General features: G+C 36.4%; 1 protein-coding gene across 1 annotated transcript in view; it reads right to left on the reverse strand.

The window, feature by feature from the left end:
* Nucleotides 1-11,581: 11,581 nt before the first annotated feature.
* LOC126285032 (uncharacterized) overlaps nt 11,582-16,506 on the reverse strand; it is a 191,774-nt gene continuing 186,849 nt past the window's right edge. The window contains exon 5 of the mRNA XM_049984356.1: nt 11,582-12,366. Coding sequence (XP_049840313.1) covers nt 12,314-12,366 — 53 coding nt within the window. The 3' untranslated portion in view covers nt 11,582-12,313. The remainder of the gene's footprint in view (nt 12,367-16,506) is intronic.

Raw genomic sequence — 16,506 nt, forward strand, 5'->3', positions numbered from 1 at the left:
AGCAACCAACCAACCAACCAACCAAGTGATAGACATTGCATTACCTGGATTAGAACAATAGGAATAGTAATTTATCTTGAAATGTGTGGTTAAATTTCATAGTAGTCAAACATGGTAGGCCAATAATTTCCTATAGACATGTCATAAACATCTGCAGACTGGTGGCTACATATCTTAACAGGATTTTTGAATGCATAAAATAAGAAATAAATCTAAGATGATTCAGGTGAAAATTTTAAGTTTTGTATGGCTTACTTAGAAAAATGCAATAATGGGTTTGTGTTCACCACATAATTAAGAAATTAGCCCTTTCTCCTAAACCCTCAAGCCTACAATAATTTTCTGCAAGCTTTGAAAATTGCATAACCAACCAATCAACCAGAAAACAAGCCAGTGACAGACTATCTATTACTCATTTACCTTTCACAATATTCGGACATTGTAGAACAGTAATTTCTCATAAACATGTCACGTATATCTGCAGGCTGATGATCTTTCATATCCTGCTAGCATTGTCAAATATAAAAAATGTGAAAGGAATCAGAGATGATTAAGTTTTAAATGTTTATCTTTTGTGTAGAAAACAAAATATTTGTGTTACCAACTGATACACAGCATTGAAGTACATGGTTTAGAACAAGTATTATAGTTATTTATCTTGAAATGCATGTTTATGTTTCACGGTTTTCAACTTTTGAGAGTGAGTAATCCCCCATGGACTTATCACATTCATCTACAGACTCATGGTCATTTGTATCTTACAGGATTGAAAAATGAAGGAAATCAGAGTTTCTCAAGTTGAAAAAAATTATCATTTGTAATGTTTACATAGCTACATAACTACCTACCTACCTACCTACCTACCTACCATACAGACAGCCAACAAACCAACCAAATAATAGAAATTCCATGGTGCAAACTGAATTATAACTGGACCTACAGTCATTTATCTTTAAATATGATTTTATATCTCACAGATTTCAAAGTTTGCAACAAAGGAATTTCCCACAGACTTGTCATATTCACATGCAGAATAGTGGTCATTTGTATCTTCCAGGAATGTTGAATGTAGAGAATCTGATACAAATCAGAGGTGGTGCAGTTAAAAATGTTCATATTTTGTATTGTTTACCTGCTTAATACTTTGGATTCTGTAGAAATATTGGAACACGTGAGGCAATACTGACCCCATGACTTGTCTTAGAAGCTAGATTAAGGAAAGGCAAACCTACATTTCTAGCATTTGTAGACTTAGAGAAAGCTTTTGACAATGTTGACTGGAATACTCTCTTTCAAATTCTGAAGGTGGCAGAGGTAAAATACAGGGAGAAAAAGGCTATTTACAATTTGTATAGAAACCAGATGGCAGTTATAAGAGTCGAGGCACATGAAAGGGAAGCAGTGGTTGGGAAGGGAGTGAGACGGGGTTGTAGCCTACCCCGATGTTATTCAATCTGTATATTGAGCAAGCAGTAAAGGAAACAAAAGAAAAATTCGGAGTAGGTATTAAAATCCATGGAGAAGAAATAAAAACTCTGGGGTTCACCTATGACACTGTAATTCTGTCAGAGACAGCAAAGGACCTGGAAGAGCAGCTGAACAGAATGGACAGTGTCTTGAAAGGAGGTTATAAGATGAACATCAATAAAAGCAAAACGAGGATAATGGAATGTGGTCAAATTAAATCGGGTTATGCTGAGGGAATTAGATTAGGAAATGAGACACTTAAAGTAGTAAAAGAGTTTTGCTATTTAGGAAGTAAAATAACTGATGATGGTCGAAGTAGAGAGGATATAAAATGTAGACTGGCAATGGCAAGGAAAGAGTTTCTGAAGAAGAGAAATTTGTTAATATTGAATATAGATTTATGTATCAGGAAGTCGTTTCTGAAAGTATTTGTATGGAGTGTAGCCATGTATGGAAGTGAAACATGGACGATAACTAGTTTGGACAAGAATAGAATAGAAGCTTTCGAAATGTGGTGCTACAGAAGGATGCTGAAGATAAGGTGGATAGATCATGTAACTAATGAGGAGGCATTGAATAGGATTGGGGAGAAGAGAAGTTTGTGGCACAGCTTGACTAGAAGAAGGGATCGGTTGGTAGGACATGTTTTGAGGCATCAAGGGATCACAAATTTAGCATTGGAGGGCAGCGTGGAGGGTAAAAATTGTAGAGGGAGACCAAGAGATGAATACACTAAGCAGATTCAGAAGGATGTAGGTTGCAGTAGGTACTGGGAGATGAAGTTTGCACACGATAGAGTAGCATGGAGGGCTGCATCAAACCAGTCTCGGGACAACAACCTGCTTACCTACCTACCAACCAAACAACGTGACATCCAGCCAACCAACCGAGTGACAAACATACCATTGCAGTACCTGAATTAGGACCAGAGATGTAGTCATTTATCTTTAAATCTGTGTTGAGAATTCACAGTCTTCAAACTATGTAGGTGAGTAATTTCCTACGGACTTGTCATATTCACCTGCAGATTGGTGGTCATTCTTATCTTACTACAATTGTCAAATGAAGAAGATTTGAAAGAAATCTGAGATACTTAAGTTTAAAATGTTCATCTGTTTTATCGTTTACATACCTATATACCTACCCACTGAATGTCTCCTCTATTGGGCAAGCATCAAATACTGAATGTGAATTATCTGCTTTGTAGAGCTGATTTGTTGCTGTTGCTGTAGAAAAGAAGTAAGTTGAACTCCTGGTATAACCAAGACTGACCAGGTGGGTAGTAACGCCCACATCAATTTGTGCCACACCTGATCTTGAGCTTAAATGTAGTTTATTTCTGTGATGAAGTCATTCGAGCAACAAGACAAGCCATGGTACAAATGTACAAAGTTGGCACTGTGTGTGCCTTTTCAGATTTGATTGTTGTTTTCAGTATGAAGACTGGTCTGGCGCAGCTCACCGTGCTACTGTATCCTGTGCAAGGCTTCTTCATCTCCCATCCTTCTGAATCAGCATAATGTATTCGTCCCTTGGTCTCCCTCTATGATTTTTACCCTCCACACTGTCCTCCAATACTAAATTTTTACACCCCTCCTCACCACCCACTTCCCTCCAGTAGTAAACTGATGATCCCCTGATGTCTCAGAATATGTCCTAACAGCTTAACCCTTCTTCTACTCAGGTTGTGCCACAAATTTCTTTGCTCCTCAGTTCTGTTCAGTACATCCTTATTAGTTATGTGATCTACCCATATGATCTTCAGCATTGTTCTGCAGCACACATTTTAAAACTTCTATTTTCTTCTTGTGTAAGCTGTTTATCTTCCGTTTTTCACTTCCGTACATGGCTACACTCCATTAAATACTTCCACATATTTTGTTTTTGTTGATGTTCATCTTATAACCTCCTTTTAGAAACCTGTCCATTCCATTCAACTGCACTTTCAAGTCCTTTTGGATGTTAATTACTACTCCAATTTTTTGTTTTGTTCCCTTCACTGCTTGCTCAATGTACAGATTGAATAACATCAGTGATAGGCTACAACCCTGTCTCACTTCCTTTTCAACCACTGCCTCTCTTTTATGCCTCTTGACTCTTTATAACCACCATCTGGTTTCAGTACAAGTTGTAGTTAGCCTTTTGCTCCCTTCAGAATTTCACAGAAAGTGTTACAGTTAGTGCTGTCAAAAGCTTGCACTAAGTCTAAAAATACAGATTTGTCGTTCATTAACCTATCTTCTAAGATAAGTTGTAGGGTCAGTATTGCCTCATGTATTCCTACATTTCTCTGTAATCCAAACTGATCTTCCTCAAGGTCAGCTTCTGCCAGTTTTTTCACTCTTCTATAAATAATTCATGTTAGTATTTCACAACCATGACTTATTTAGGTATTAGTTCAGTAATATTCACACGTGTCAGCACCTGCTTCCTTTGGAACTGTAATTGTTATATTCTTTTAGAAGTCTGTGAGTATTTCATCTATTTCATATATCTTGCTCTCCCAAGGCTACCACTAGTTCTAATATAATGTCATCAACTCTTGGGGCTATGTTTTGAGTTAGATCTTTCAGTGCCCTGTCGAATTCTTCTCGCAGTATTGTATCTCCCATCTCATGTTCATCTACATCCTGTTCCATATCTATCACATTGCCTTCAAGTTCATCTCCTTTATGTGAACCTCTATGTACTTCTTCCACCTTTCATCTTTAATTTCTTTACTTCGGATTTGTTTTCCTTCTGAGCTTGTGATATTTATACAGCTGCTTCTCTTTCCTCCAAAGGCCTCCTTAATTTTCCTGTAGGCCGTGTCTATCTTTCCAGTAGTGGAACATGCTTTTAAATCCTTACATTTGCCCCCTAACCATTCCTGCTTAGCCATTTTGCTCTTTCTGCCAATTTTATTTTTTAGATGTTTGTATTCCCCTTTACTTGCTTCATTTGCTGTATTTTTATATTTTCTCCTTTCATCATTTAAATTCAGTATCTCTTATGGTATCCAAGGGATTCTATTATGCCTTGTCTTTTTACCTATTTTATCCTCTGCTGATTTCACTGTTTCACCTCTTAAAGTTACTCATTAATCTGCTATTGTATTCCTTTCCCCTAGTCAACTGTTGCCTATTGCTCCCTCTGAAATTCTCAAAAACCTCTGGTTCTTTCAGCTTATCCAGGCCGCACCTCTTCAATTTCCTACATTTTTTGCAATTTCTTTAGTATGTAATCTACAGTTCATAACTAATGAATTGTAGTCAGAATCCATGTCTGTCCCAGGATATATCTTAATAATAAATGAAAATCTCACATAAAGATGTGAAACAAATACTAACAAAGAGATAGAGGGGCTGGCCAGGGAAGCTTCCCTCTGACAACCATGCCTCCATCCTTGCTACCCTCCCTGTTTTCCTTTCCCTGGTGCTTCATAACCTGGGTTGTGAGTAACTAAATCCACTTTCCCTTCTTCCCTTTCTTTCCCCTCTCTCCTCCTTGATGAAGGAACATTTATTCCGAAAGCTAGGAACGTAAATTTTCGGTTGTTTTTTGTGTATCTATCAGCTGTACTGAGCTGAGGTAAGTACTGGCCAGCCCCTCTATCTCTTTGTTAGTATTTGTTTCGCATCTGGATATATCTTGCAATTTAAATTATGGTTCTGATATCTCTGACTTACAATTATATAATCTATCTGAAATTTTCCTGTGTCTCCAGGCCTCTTCCATGTATACAACCTTCTTTCATGATATGTCTTCTATTTTTCCTTCTCTTCCTTTTCCTATTACCAAATTCCAGTCCTCCATCATTATTACAGTTTCATTTCCCTTAACTATCTGAATAATTTTTTTATCTCATTGTACGTTTCTTCAATCACTTCATCATGTGCAGAGCTAGATGGCATAAAAACTTGTACAACTGTGGCGGGTGTGGGAATTGTTTCTTATCTTTTGTACAATAAAGCATTCACTATGCTGTTCACAGTAGCTTACCCACTTTCCTATTTTCTCATACATTATTAAAGGTATGTCTGTATTACCCCTATTTGGTTTTGTATTTACAACCCAATATTCACCTTATCAGTAGTCCTGTTGCTCCTGCCACCGAACTTTACTAATTCACACTATATCCAACTTCAATCTATCCATTTCCCTTTTTAAATTTTCCAACTCATCTGCTCAATTGAGGGATCTAACATTCCACACTCCGATTCATAGGATGTCGGTTTTGTTTCTCCTGATAATGACATCCTCCTGAACTGTCCTTGTCTGGAGATCTGAATGGGGTACTATTTCAACTGTGGAATGTTTTACCCAAGAGGATGCCATCATCATTCAGCCATATAGTAGAGCTGCACACCCTTGGGAAAAATTACAGCTGTAGTTTCCCTCACTTTCAGCTGTTTGCAGTACCAGCACCGAAGGCCATTTTGGCTGATGTTACAAGGCAAGATTGGTCACTCATCCAAACTGTTGCCCTTACAACTGCTGTAAAGGCTGCTGCCCCCTTCAGGAGCAACAAACTTGTCTGGCATCTCAACAAATACCCCTCGGTTGTGGTTGCACCTATGGTACAGCTATCTGTATAGCCGAAGCATGCAAGTCTCCCAACCAATGCCGATGTCCATGGTTCATGGGGGCAGAATAGTTTACATATTTACAAATGAGACTGGCACAGAAACTTTGAGACAAATGCTCCTTCCCCTACAGTGGTTTCTCATGGGCCTTATATACATTTTTTTGCAATGACATGACTGTTAAGAACAGAAAATTAAAGAAATACCATGAATTTTGACAGATATCAGAACAGTAAATGATATTATATGAAGTGTAAAATAAAATAGTGTTACTCAATATATGAGTCTTGCTTCAGATCAGTCTCATTCACAATGCAAGCAGCAAGAGAGACAATTATACAACACAAATTACATTTTAGTGGATTGTTCATAAAATATCAAATATAATTTCTGCCTGGTTGGTTTCCTAGTTTTAATAAAATATATTTTATTTCAGTGGTAACAGTCTTTTGAAAATGGCCCTGGCAGACAGGATAATGCTTTGCAGTTACATACTAAGACTCATATTTTTATATAATTCTGTTTTTTTACTTTCACTATCCCAAGGAAGATCCAATTTCAAGAATCATTTACCATCTTTTTACATCACAATAATAAAGTATCTGGCAATAAAGTGTCCAAATCATTAGTCTAATAACAATGAAGTGTTAATGAAACTGGTGGAGCCATGAAATTTCTGGTTCAGTTGTTAGATCGGTTACTGCTTCTACAATGACTGGTTATCAAGATTTAAGCGAGTTTGAACATGGTATTATAGTCTCCGAGGTAATGATGAAGTGGAGATTTTCCCATGCAACCATTTCATGAGTATACCATGTATATCAGGAATCCACTAAAACAAAATCTCCAACATCACTGTGGCCAAAAAAAAAAAAAAAAAAAGATCGTGCAAGAACGGGACCAACAACGACTGAAGAGAATTGTTCAGTGTGACAGAAGTGCAACATTCTGTAAATTGTTGCATATTTCAGTGCTGAACCATCAACAAGTGTCAGTGTGCAAACCATTCAACGAAACTTCATCAATATGGGCTTTTGGAGCCAAAGCCCACTCGTGTACCCTTGATGGCTGCACGACACGAAGCTTTATGCCTTGCCTGGGCCTGTCAACACCAACATTGGACTATTGATTACTCAAAACATATCTATTAACTCCTGTCTATAGATTAGGTCAATGCAATGTGTAAAGCATAATTTCCAGTGTATGTACTGGTGCAATAAGATGAGAAACTGCCTGAACACAATGCACAGTAACATATCATGATCTCCCAAAATTGTGTTGTGTGTGTGTGTGTAATATGTAAAAGTAAAAGCAAAATGCAAATGTTCATAAGTTCTTGTATGTATGGGGAAGCAAAAGTTCATTCATATATTCATATAGGTAATTAAAATTCCACATAAGCCCAAGTTTATATAATTTAAGTAAATTTTAATGCATCGTGAGAAATGTACGTTTATGTAACTAAGTTTTAATTAACAGACTGATACTAAGCAAAGCCACAAGTGTAATTCATAATTATAATCCAAGTGACAAAAGCAGGTCCAACCAATCACATATGTTATTAACTAAGGGACAAGAGCAAGTTTTTATAAGCATAGGAATAATAAGGCAATTGCTACTGAATTCATATAATTGTGTGTGTATGTGTGTGGGAAAAAAAAGGAACTGAGTGTTTTAAATAGACACATATGAGCAATAAGCATGGCAGTATAGAATCCATTCAATCATCTGTGTAATAAATTGAGCAACAAGTGTTGGTTTACACAGACAAGTGTGAACAATAAGCAATGTAGTACACAATGCAATCGTTTGTATGTAATAAATTGAGTGGCAATAAGCAAAGTGACAGGTGTAAATTTATATAAGCATGTGAGCAATAAATGTGCATGTATCTTACCAGATATTCAGATAGATGAGTATAGATGATTTATTATCAGTTTTCTCTTGTTTAAAAGAATGATTGTTAGGAATTGTTTTCATCCATGACACAAGAAGCGTACAGGAAATTTATATCCGAAAGGAATAAGTATTTTGGTGTAATAAACAGGTTGATAGCATGTGTGCAAAATGAATGGTAAGAGTTTCAAGTGGGTATATGCATGATAAAATTGTACTCATATGTGAATCATATATTGCAAGTTTTCTGTGAGTATGTGTTCTGTTGGGTGTGTATAGAAGGATTATAGGAACAGGAAAAGGCAGGAATATGACATAAGAAACTGTGTTTGATGTTGAAGAAATGTCACATGGCTAGGACCCTGTGCTTGTCACACACAAAATGCATAAAGAGTGTGCATTCCCCTGAGGGTTGTAATGATCATATGTGTCTGAAGAAGATTCCAAATTGGTATAAAAATTTCTGGATAAACAAACTGGTGTGTAAAATGTGTTATCTTAGTCAGAATGCATGTGTGGTTTCAATTGAGTTACATTTCAGAGTCCATAAAGTTTTTTGGATTTTGGATAAATGAGCCTGTAAGCAGTAGAGTGTGGGCTTTGATAAATTTCAAAAGATTGTATGTAAATATCAAAAATTCTTAATTTCCCTATGTAATGCTTTAGATTTTGTATAAATTTTTGCTAGAACTAAACCTCAAATTTTAAATTGTTTGTGTCTTACTTTCCTATCATGTCTCAGCATCCTCTTGTTGTAATGCTGTTTCATAGTTTGTCTAAAAACATCCTCTCTCTCAGTGACAGATATGTTTTTGGAAGCTGGGACTTCAGCAAGTTAGCTAATGAGAAAAGTGGGTTTCTTGTTATACAAATTTTCATGCAGTCAGAATCTTGTTGTGATGTGTTGTAACCTATTTACTACATCTTCAAAACTACTGGTATATTCTAACCAACCTGAATGATCCATAATCCAATAGGTTCTACATAAACAGTTTATTTTTCTTGTGTGTTGTTCAGTCATGTTACAGCTTTGTGAGATAGTGGAAACAAGTATATATTTTATGTTGTAGATTTTGTTAAATTGTTTCCGTACTTTTGATGTGAATTGACTTTCATTGTGAGATAAAATTGCTTTTAGTATGCCTACTCTGTGAAAATAGTTCTTTGTGGTTTTAGTAATGACTTTCTTGTGGATTGCTTTCTTCAAAGCGTATAGTTTTACATATTTTCAGAACAAATCTACCATGACAAATATACACTGAAAACCACTTTTTGCTCTTGGCAATTTGCCAAACAGGTATAACTCTTTGTAAATAGCCTCAACTCTTTTTGTTACTAACCTTTACACTTTGATATCTGTCACAACTAGCAACAAACCTTCTGACTCTTCTGGCAGCGTTGTGAAAACACTTTTTCCTGAATTTTTTGAATACACTTCATTGTCCAAAACTTACTTGAGTATTTCTTATAAAGTGTGTCAAAATATTGGTTTGGCCAACTAACTTTCTCGAGTCAGTGTCAGAACTGTGTCTATAAAATAAAATATCCTTGTATATTTGATTGTAAAGTTGTTCTTTTTTATATCCCATCTTTCCTGTATAGCTTTTTACAAGTTTCCAATTATCATCATTGTTTTGATTTCTTCTGAACTGATTGCAAATTGCCCTAATTTCCTTCCATCCCTTACTGCTTTCAGGTACATAGGCTGCTTTTGAAATTTTCCCCTACAGTTTCAGTCTTATATCCATCTCCACCCCAGCTGGTAACCTAGATAATGTATGAGCAATTAAATTTTCCTTTCCTTTAACATACTGAACTGCTTACTCAACTGATTGTAAGTAAATTGCCTGGTAATTCTTCCATGATGTATATAATGTAATTGGAGAGATAAAATGTCTACTTACCAAGTGGCAGCGGAACATTGTTGTTGTTCTGGTCTTCAGTCCAGAGACTGGTTTGATGCAGCTCTCCGTGCTGCTCTATCCTGTGCAAGGCTCTTCATCTCTAAATAACTACGGCAACCTACATCTTTCTGAATCTGCTTAGCGTGTTCATCTCTTGGTCTTCCTCTACGATTTTTACCTTCCATGCTTCCCTCCTACTAAATTGGTAATCCCTTGATGCCTCAGAACATGTCCTACCAACCGAGCCCTTATTCTAATCAAGTTGTGCCACAAATTCCTCTTCTCCCAAGTTCTGTTCAGTATCTCATCACTAGTTACATGATATACCCTTCTAATCTTCAGCTTTCTTCTGTGCCACCACATTTCAAAAGCTTCTATTCTCTTCTTGTCGTCCATGTTTCACTTCCATACATGGCTACACTCCATACAAATACTTTCAGAAAAACTTCCTGCCACTTTACTCTATAGTTGATGTTAACAAATTTCTCTTCTTCAGAAACATTTTCCTTGCCATAGCCAGTCTTCATTTTGTATCCTCTCTACTTTGACCATCAGTTATTTTGGTCCCCAAATAACAAAATTCATTTACTGCTTTAATTGTCTCATTTCCTGACTTAATTCCACTTTATTCCATTATCCTCATTTTGCTTTTGTTGATGATGTTCATCTTATGTACTTTTTTCAAGACACTATCCATTCTGTTCAGCTCCTCTTTCAGGTTCTTTGTTGTCTCTAACAGAATTACAATGTCATCGGCAAACCTCAAAGTTTTTATTTCTTCTCTATGGATTTTTAATTCCTACTCCAAATTTTTCTTTTGTTTCCTTTACTGCTTGCTCAATAAACAGACTGAATAATGCCGGGGATAGGCTGCAACACTGTCCCTTTCCCTTCTCAACCACTGATTCCCTTTCAAGCCCTTTGACTCTTATTACTGCCATCTGGTTTCTGTACAAACTGTAAATAGCCTTTCACTCCCTGTATTTTACCCCTGCCTCTGTAATATCCGTGAATATCGAAGGAATATCTCCCTGCAAGCAACAATTCTTGCAAAACATGTGCCACACTAAGCACTGTGCTGTTTTGCGTGTTCAAGAAATACATAGGGATACCCAGCACAGACGTCCTTCTGTTTCTGTAATGAAACTGGTTGCTGAAAGACCACATGCACAGTATGAAAGCGCCATTTTTATAAGACATGACCTTGAAGTCTGTATTGTTTTTTAGTCAGACAATAACAATACTGAAATTATTACTGTTGAGTTAAGTAACTGTACAGTCATATCAATATATAAACCTCCAGCAACAGATTTTTCCTTTACCCCACCTGAAAATTTTATTACAGGAAAATCTTCTATTGTGATAGGTGATTTCAACAGTCAGAGCCATGTTTGGGGGTACACTCAAGAGGATCAAAATGGTGCAAACGTGCTGACCGTGACAAGACACCTCAGACTGAGCGACTACCCCACGCAGTTGTTAGTAGTATACTCACCACTGCCAGTAGAATTTGTTTCAAAATTAACATATTATCTTTGTTTTACATAGCAAGAGTGCTCTTTCAGCTAAGTATTTCGATAATATTGTGAGAATTTGATAGACTAAGAGATTTTGCCCAATAGTAAATAAAAAAAAGATATTTTTTGGAGAAACCGTTATATTTTTACTTTCTAGCAACAAATAATAGCAGTTGTAATTTTGAAGGTTGAGAGGAAGGAGCTCAAGGTATGTAAAAATCAAATACCAAAGAATTCTTGCATTATGTTTATTTCACATTATTTACAAAAATATATTCAAATGTTTTTGATACCGATAGAATTAGGTTTAAGTGCCACTTGTATAACCTAATGAAATACATATCGAGTAGCATTGTACATACAGTAATTTTTTTTATACATGATATATACTTTCTTTTTGCTTCCAACTGATAATGTTCATTAAAATATATTTACATGAAACACCTTGTAGTCTGAAAAACAACATTAGAATTTTTATTGCACTGCACTTATCGATTTGTATATATGTCTGTACAACCTTAAAACTGTATTCTGTTTTGAAATTTTGTGTAAAACAGAGTAACTAAATAAAATTAACTTGTGTATATAACTCTGGGTTTTCTTAATATTTACATTAGTTTATACATTATTTGTAATATATTAAGCAAAGCATTTTATTTTCCTAACACATTAATTTCACTTATCAATATTATTATCATCTAGATGGGGTGATATGTTGACTTATTACACATTCTTGTTAATACTGTTACAAAATGGGGGTTACAGTAAGAGACATTTATGTGATAATTGTTTGCAGTTATAGATGTACTTGAATGTCATTCTCACATTAGTTTAGCATTAACATGAGTTCAGCCTGGTAACAGTTACATGAAAATCTTTGTATTTAGTACTGGGTGGTTGCTGAAATATTCCCCAGAGAAAGGTTTTTAATGCTGTGTGGGAAAATTAAATGATGTTACTTGCTTTATTCACCAGTGTTGTCCTCAACTTTTTTGATACTTGTCTTCTTTTTTGTAGCTGAAACAGATATTTCAGACATTGTCAAAGTACAATAATGAACCATATATGTGCAAACTTTTTGGAAGTCAGTATGTATCATCTATTCTGTCCATTAAGTCTTTTTTTGTGGTGACATTCATAATTAAACTGGACAATGTGTCACACTCATTTTTAGTTCAAAAACTGATGCACAACTTTAGTATGTATATGTTACATGTACAATGCTCAAAATCAAAATCTCACTGCTTGTTATAAACAGATAATTTTTATTAAGTACATATATCCTTAAGTCTATAAGGGTTTTGAGAACTGTGCCTGCATACAAATAAAGCCTTTTTGCCAAAATTTATCATGTTTTCTCTGTTATTTATGTATTTCATTGTTTATATCTCACTTAGATTATGAACTATTGTTGTTTGAGTGAATGCTACTGTACTGATTATGATGATTTTTTTGCAATATTTGATTTACATGAGTAATAATACGATGTTAAATTTCATAGTACTGTGAGAAAAATGGAAACTTTTGAAGTTGTCTTATGGAATCAAGTGCAGTTTTAAGAATGGTTCCTCCAATTCAAAAACAGTCATTAGTCCACTAAAGATGGTCATCAATGAGAGATGCTTTTGACTTTAGCTGGTACTGCTCACATTCAGAAAGTCAATGGTTTGGCGCAAATTAATTGTTGCTAAACTGTCAGGGAACTTCCAGAAGGGGTTGGAATCTCAGCTGGCTTAGTCATGTGATTTTAGCTGAAAAATTGTATGTGCATTGGATTGTGACAAACTGTGATTCTTGTCTGATGATGACCCAAGAATAGAAGGAACATCAGTTGAATGTTCTGAAGATTCACCCATTATTTCTGTCCAAGTAGGCATATTTGGTCGCTAATCTGCTGCAAATTCAGATATCATCCTGCCAGATCATGTCTAATCTGATTGATCCATCTCTTCTTTGGGAATTCTCTTGGACTCTTGAAATAAGTTCTTTCCCAAACCATGCTCTAACTACTTTTTGTGGGCCTATTTTTTTGAGACGACCACACACCGTGTGATTTTTAACTCAAAATCACTGCTGAAAGGCTGCTGTTTTTACACAATTAATGAAATTAAAGAGAATTTGCCTTGTGAACTGAACATAACCAGGTATAGCACTTGGTTTACACACTGGGAAAGGCGGCAGCATTTGTTGGGCTATACTACACATCAATCTGTCACCACAACCAAGATTTCAGAGGGAGGGAGGGGTGAGCATTCACACTTTATCCAGAAGTTTACATATTCTATCTTCTTTCTGTTTCGTAATCGGATAATAAACAATACCAAAATGTAATTTCAAGACAAAATCTAGAGGTAGCATATTTATCTACTGAAGTTACATTTCCCGACACTTTACCACAACAAACTGTACTAAAAGACATGATTTGGAAAGACATTTCATTCTATGGATGTTAGCTTCACTGCATGCTTAATAGTTTTCATGTTATCAGTTCTAAACAGGAGATGATTAATGTTTGTTTGTTCAATCCACGGCATTAATGAGTTTGTTCGAAATCCACAGAATTAATGAGTTTGTGTGACGAAAGAGTGATGCTTCTGGTACATCACAAGTCTTGTGCTGTGTTTGCGATTTTTGGATGACAAAATAAATACTGAACTGTGATCAAATCAGGGAGTGACATAGAAAATAGTCTTTGTTGGCTCATATTCTCTAGCATGTTTGCATAATATAATGAAGTCCCTCCTGAGAAATAAAGCTCTTATACATAAATGAATCTAATATTGCAGAACATACTTCTATTAAATTAATGAGAAAGTCTTAAGATCTTTTGCCAATGGCCTAGCCACAATGGATACACAGGTTCTTGTCAGATCACCGCAGTTCAGCGCTTTCGGGCGAGGCCGGCACTTGGATGGGTGACCATCTGGGCTGCCATGTTCTGTTGCCTTTTTTTGGGGGTGCACTCAGCCTCGTGATGCCAATTGAGGAGCTACTCGACTGAACAGTAGCGGCTCCAGTCAAAGAAAACCATCATAACGACCAGGAGAGAGTTGTGCTGACCACACGCCCCTCCTATCTGCATCCTTAGCTGAGGATGACAAGGTGGTTGGTTGGTCCTGATGGGCCACTTGTGGCCTGAAGACAGAGTACTTAAGATCTTTTAGAAAATGCAGAGGTGAATGAAAAGACTTCTGGAATTTTAACTGCTACACTACCATGATCTTGCAAGTTTTGGTATCTCACATTGTCTGATACCCTAATTGCCAATATGTCATGAACTGCCATTTTAATTATGCTAAATTGTACCAAGAATGATGTTTTCGGCACACCTTCAATAGGCCATTGCTTTGAAGCAGAGCCTTTTCCTAACACTTGAGTTGTAATATCAAAACAACTAAAATTCTTTAACCACAAATAAGACATATTCCACATTTTCTTAATACAAATTGTACCAATAACAATGTGTTTTTGAGAGATCCTCAATGTGGTAGTGCTTTGAAACACCATTTGTTCATTGGATGTTGTTGTTGTTGTTGTTGTTGTTGTTGTTGTTGTGGTCTTCAGTCCTGAGACTGGTTTGATGCAGCTCTCCATGCTAATCTATCCTGTGCAAGCTTCTTCATCTCCCAGTACCTACTGCAACCTACATCCTTCTGAATCTGCTTAGTGCATTCATCTCTTGGTCTCCCTCTATGATTTTTACCCTCTACGCTGCCCTCCAATGCTAAATTTGTGATCCCTTGATGCCTCAGGACATGTCCTACCAGCCGATCCCTTCTTCTAGTCAAGTTGTGCCACAAACTTCTTTTCTCCCCAATCCTATTCAATACCTCCTAACTAGTTACGTGATCTACCCACATAATCTTCAACATTATTCTGTAGCACCACATTTCAAAAGCTTCTATTCTCTTGTTGTCCAAACTATTTATTGTCCATGTTTCACTTCCATACATGGCTACGCTCCATACAAATACTTTCAGAAACGACTTCCTGACACTTAAATCTATACTCGATGTTAACAAATTTCTCTTCTTGAGAAACACTTTCCTTGCCAGTGCCAGTCTACATATTATATCCTCTCTACTTCGACCATCGTCAGTTATTTTGCTCCCCAAATAGCAAAACTCTTTCACTACTTTAAGTGTCTCATTTCCTAATCTAATTCCCTTAGCAGCACCTGACTTAATTTGACTACATTTCATTAACCTTGTTTTGCTCTTGTTGATGTTCATCTTATATCTTCCTTTCAAGACACTGTCCATTCCATTCAACTGCTCTTCCAAGTCCTCTGCTGTCTCTGACAGAATTATAATGTCATTGGTGAACCTCAAAGTTTTTATTTCTTCTCCGTGGATTTTAATACCTACTCCGAATATTTCTTTTGTTTCCTTTACTGTTTGCTCAATATACAGATTGAATAACATTGAGGAGAGGCTACAACTCTGTCTCACTCCCTTCCCAACCACTGCTTCCCTTTCATGCCCCTCGACTCTTATAACTGCCATCTGGTTTCTGTACAAATTGTAAATAACCTTTCGCTCCTTGTATTTTACACCTGCCACCTTTAGAATTTGAAAGAGAGTATTCCAGTCAACATTGTCAAAAGGTTTCTCTAAGGCTACAAATGTTAGAAACGAAGTTTGGCCTTTCCTTAATCTTTCTTCTAAGATAAGTCTTAAGGTCAGTATTGCCTCACGTGTTCCAACATTTCTACGGAATCCAAACTGATCTTCCCCGAGGTCAGCTTCTATCAGTTTTTCCATTCGTCTTTAAATAATTCGTGTTAGTATTTTGCAGCTGTGACTTATTAAATTGATACTTCAGTAATTTTCACATCTGTCAACACTTGTTTTCTTTGGGATTGGAATTATTATATACTTCTTGAAGTCTGAGGGTATTTCGCCTGTCTTGTACATCTTGCTCACCAGATGGAAGAGTTTTGTCAGGACTGGCTCTCCCAAGGCCATCAGTAATTCTAATGGAATGTTGTCTACTCCCAGGGCCTTGTTTCGACTCAGGTCTTTCAGTGCTCTGTCACACTCTTCACGCAGTATCGTATCTCCCATTTCATCTTCATCTACATCCTCTTCCATTTCCATAATATTGTCCTCAAGTACATCGCCCTTGTATAGACCCTGTATATACTCCTTCCACCTT

Source organism: Schistocerca gregaria, chromosome 8 (genome assembly GCF_023897955.1).
Source record: "Schistocerca gregaria isolate iqSchGreg1 chromosome 8, iqSchGreg1.2, whole genome shotgun sequence".
In the NCBI taxonomy this organism is placed as follows: Eukaryota; Metazoa; Arthropoda; class Insecta; order Orthoptera; family Acrididae; genus Schistocerca; species Schistocerca gregaria.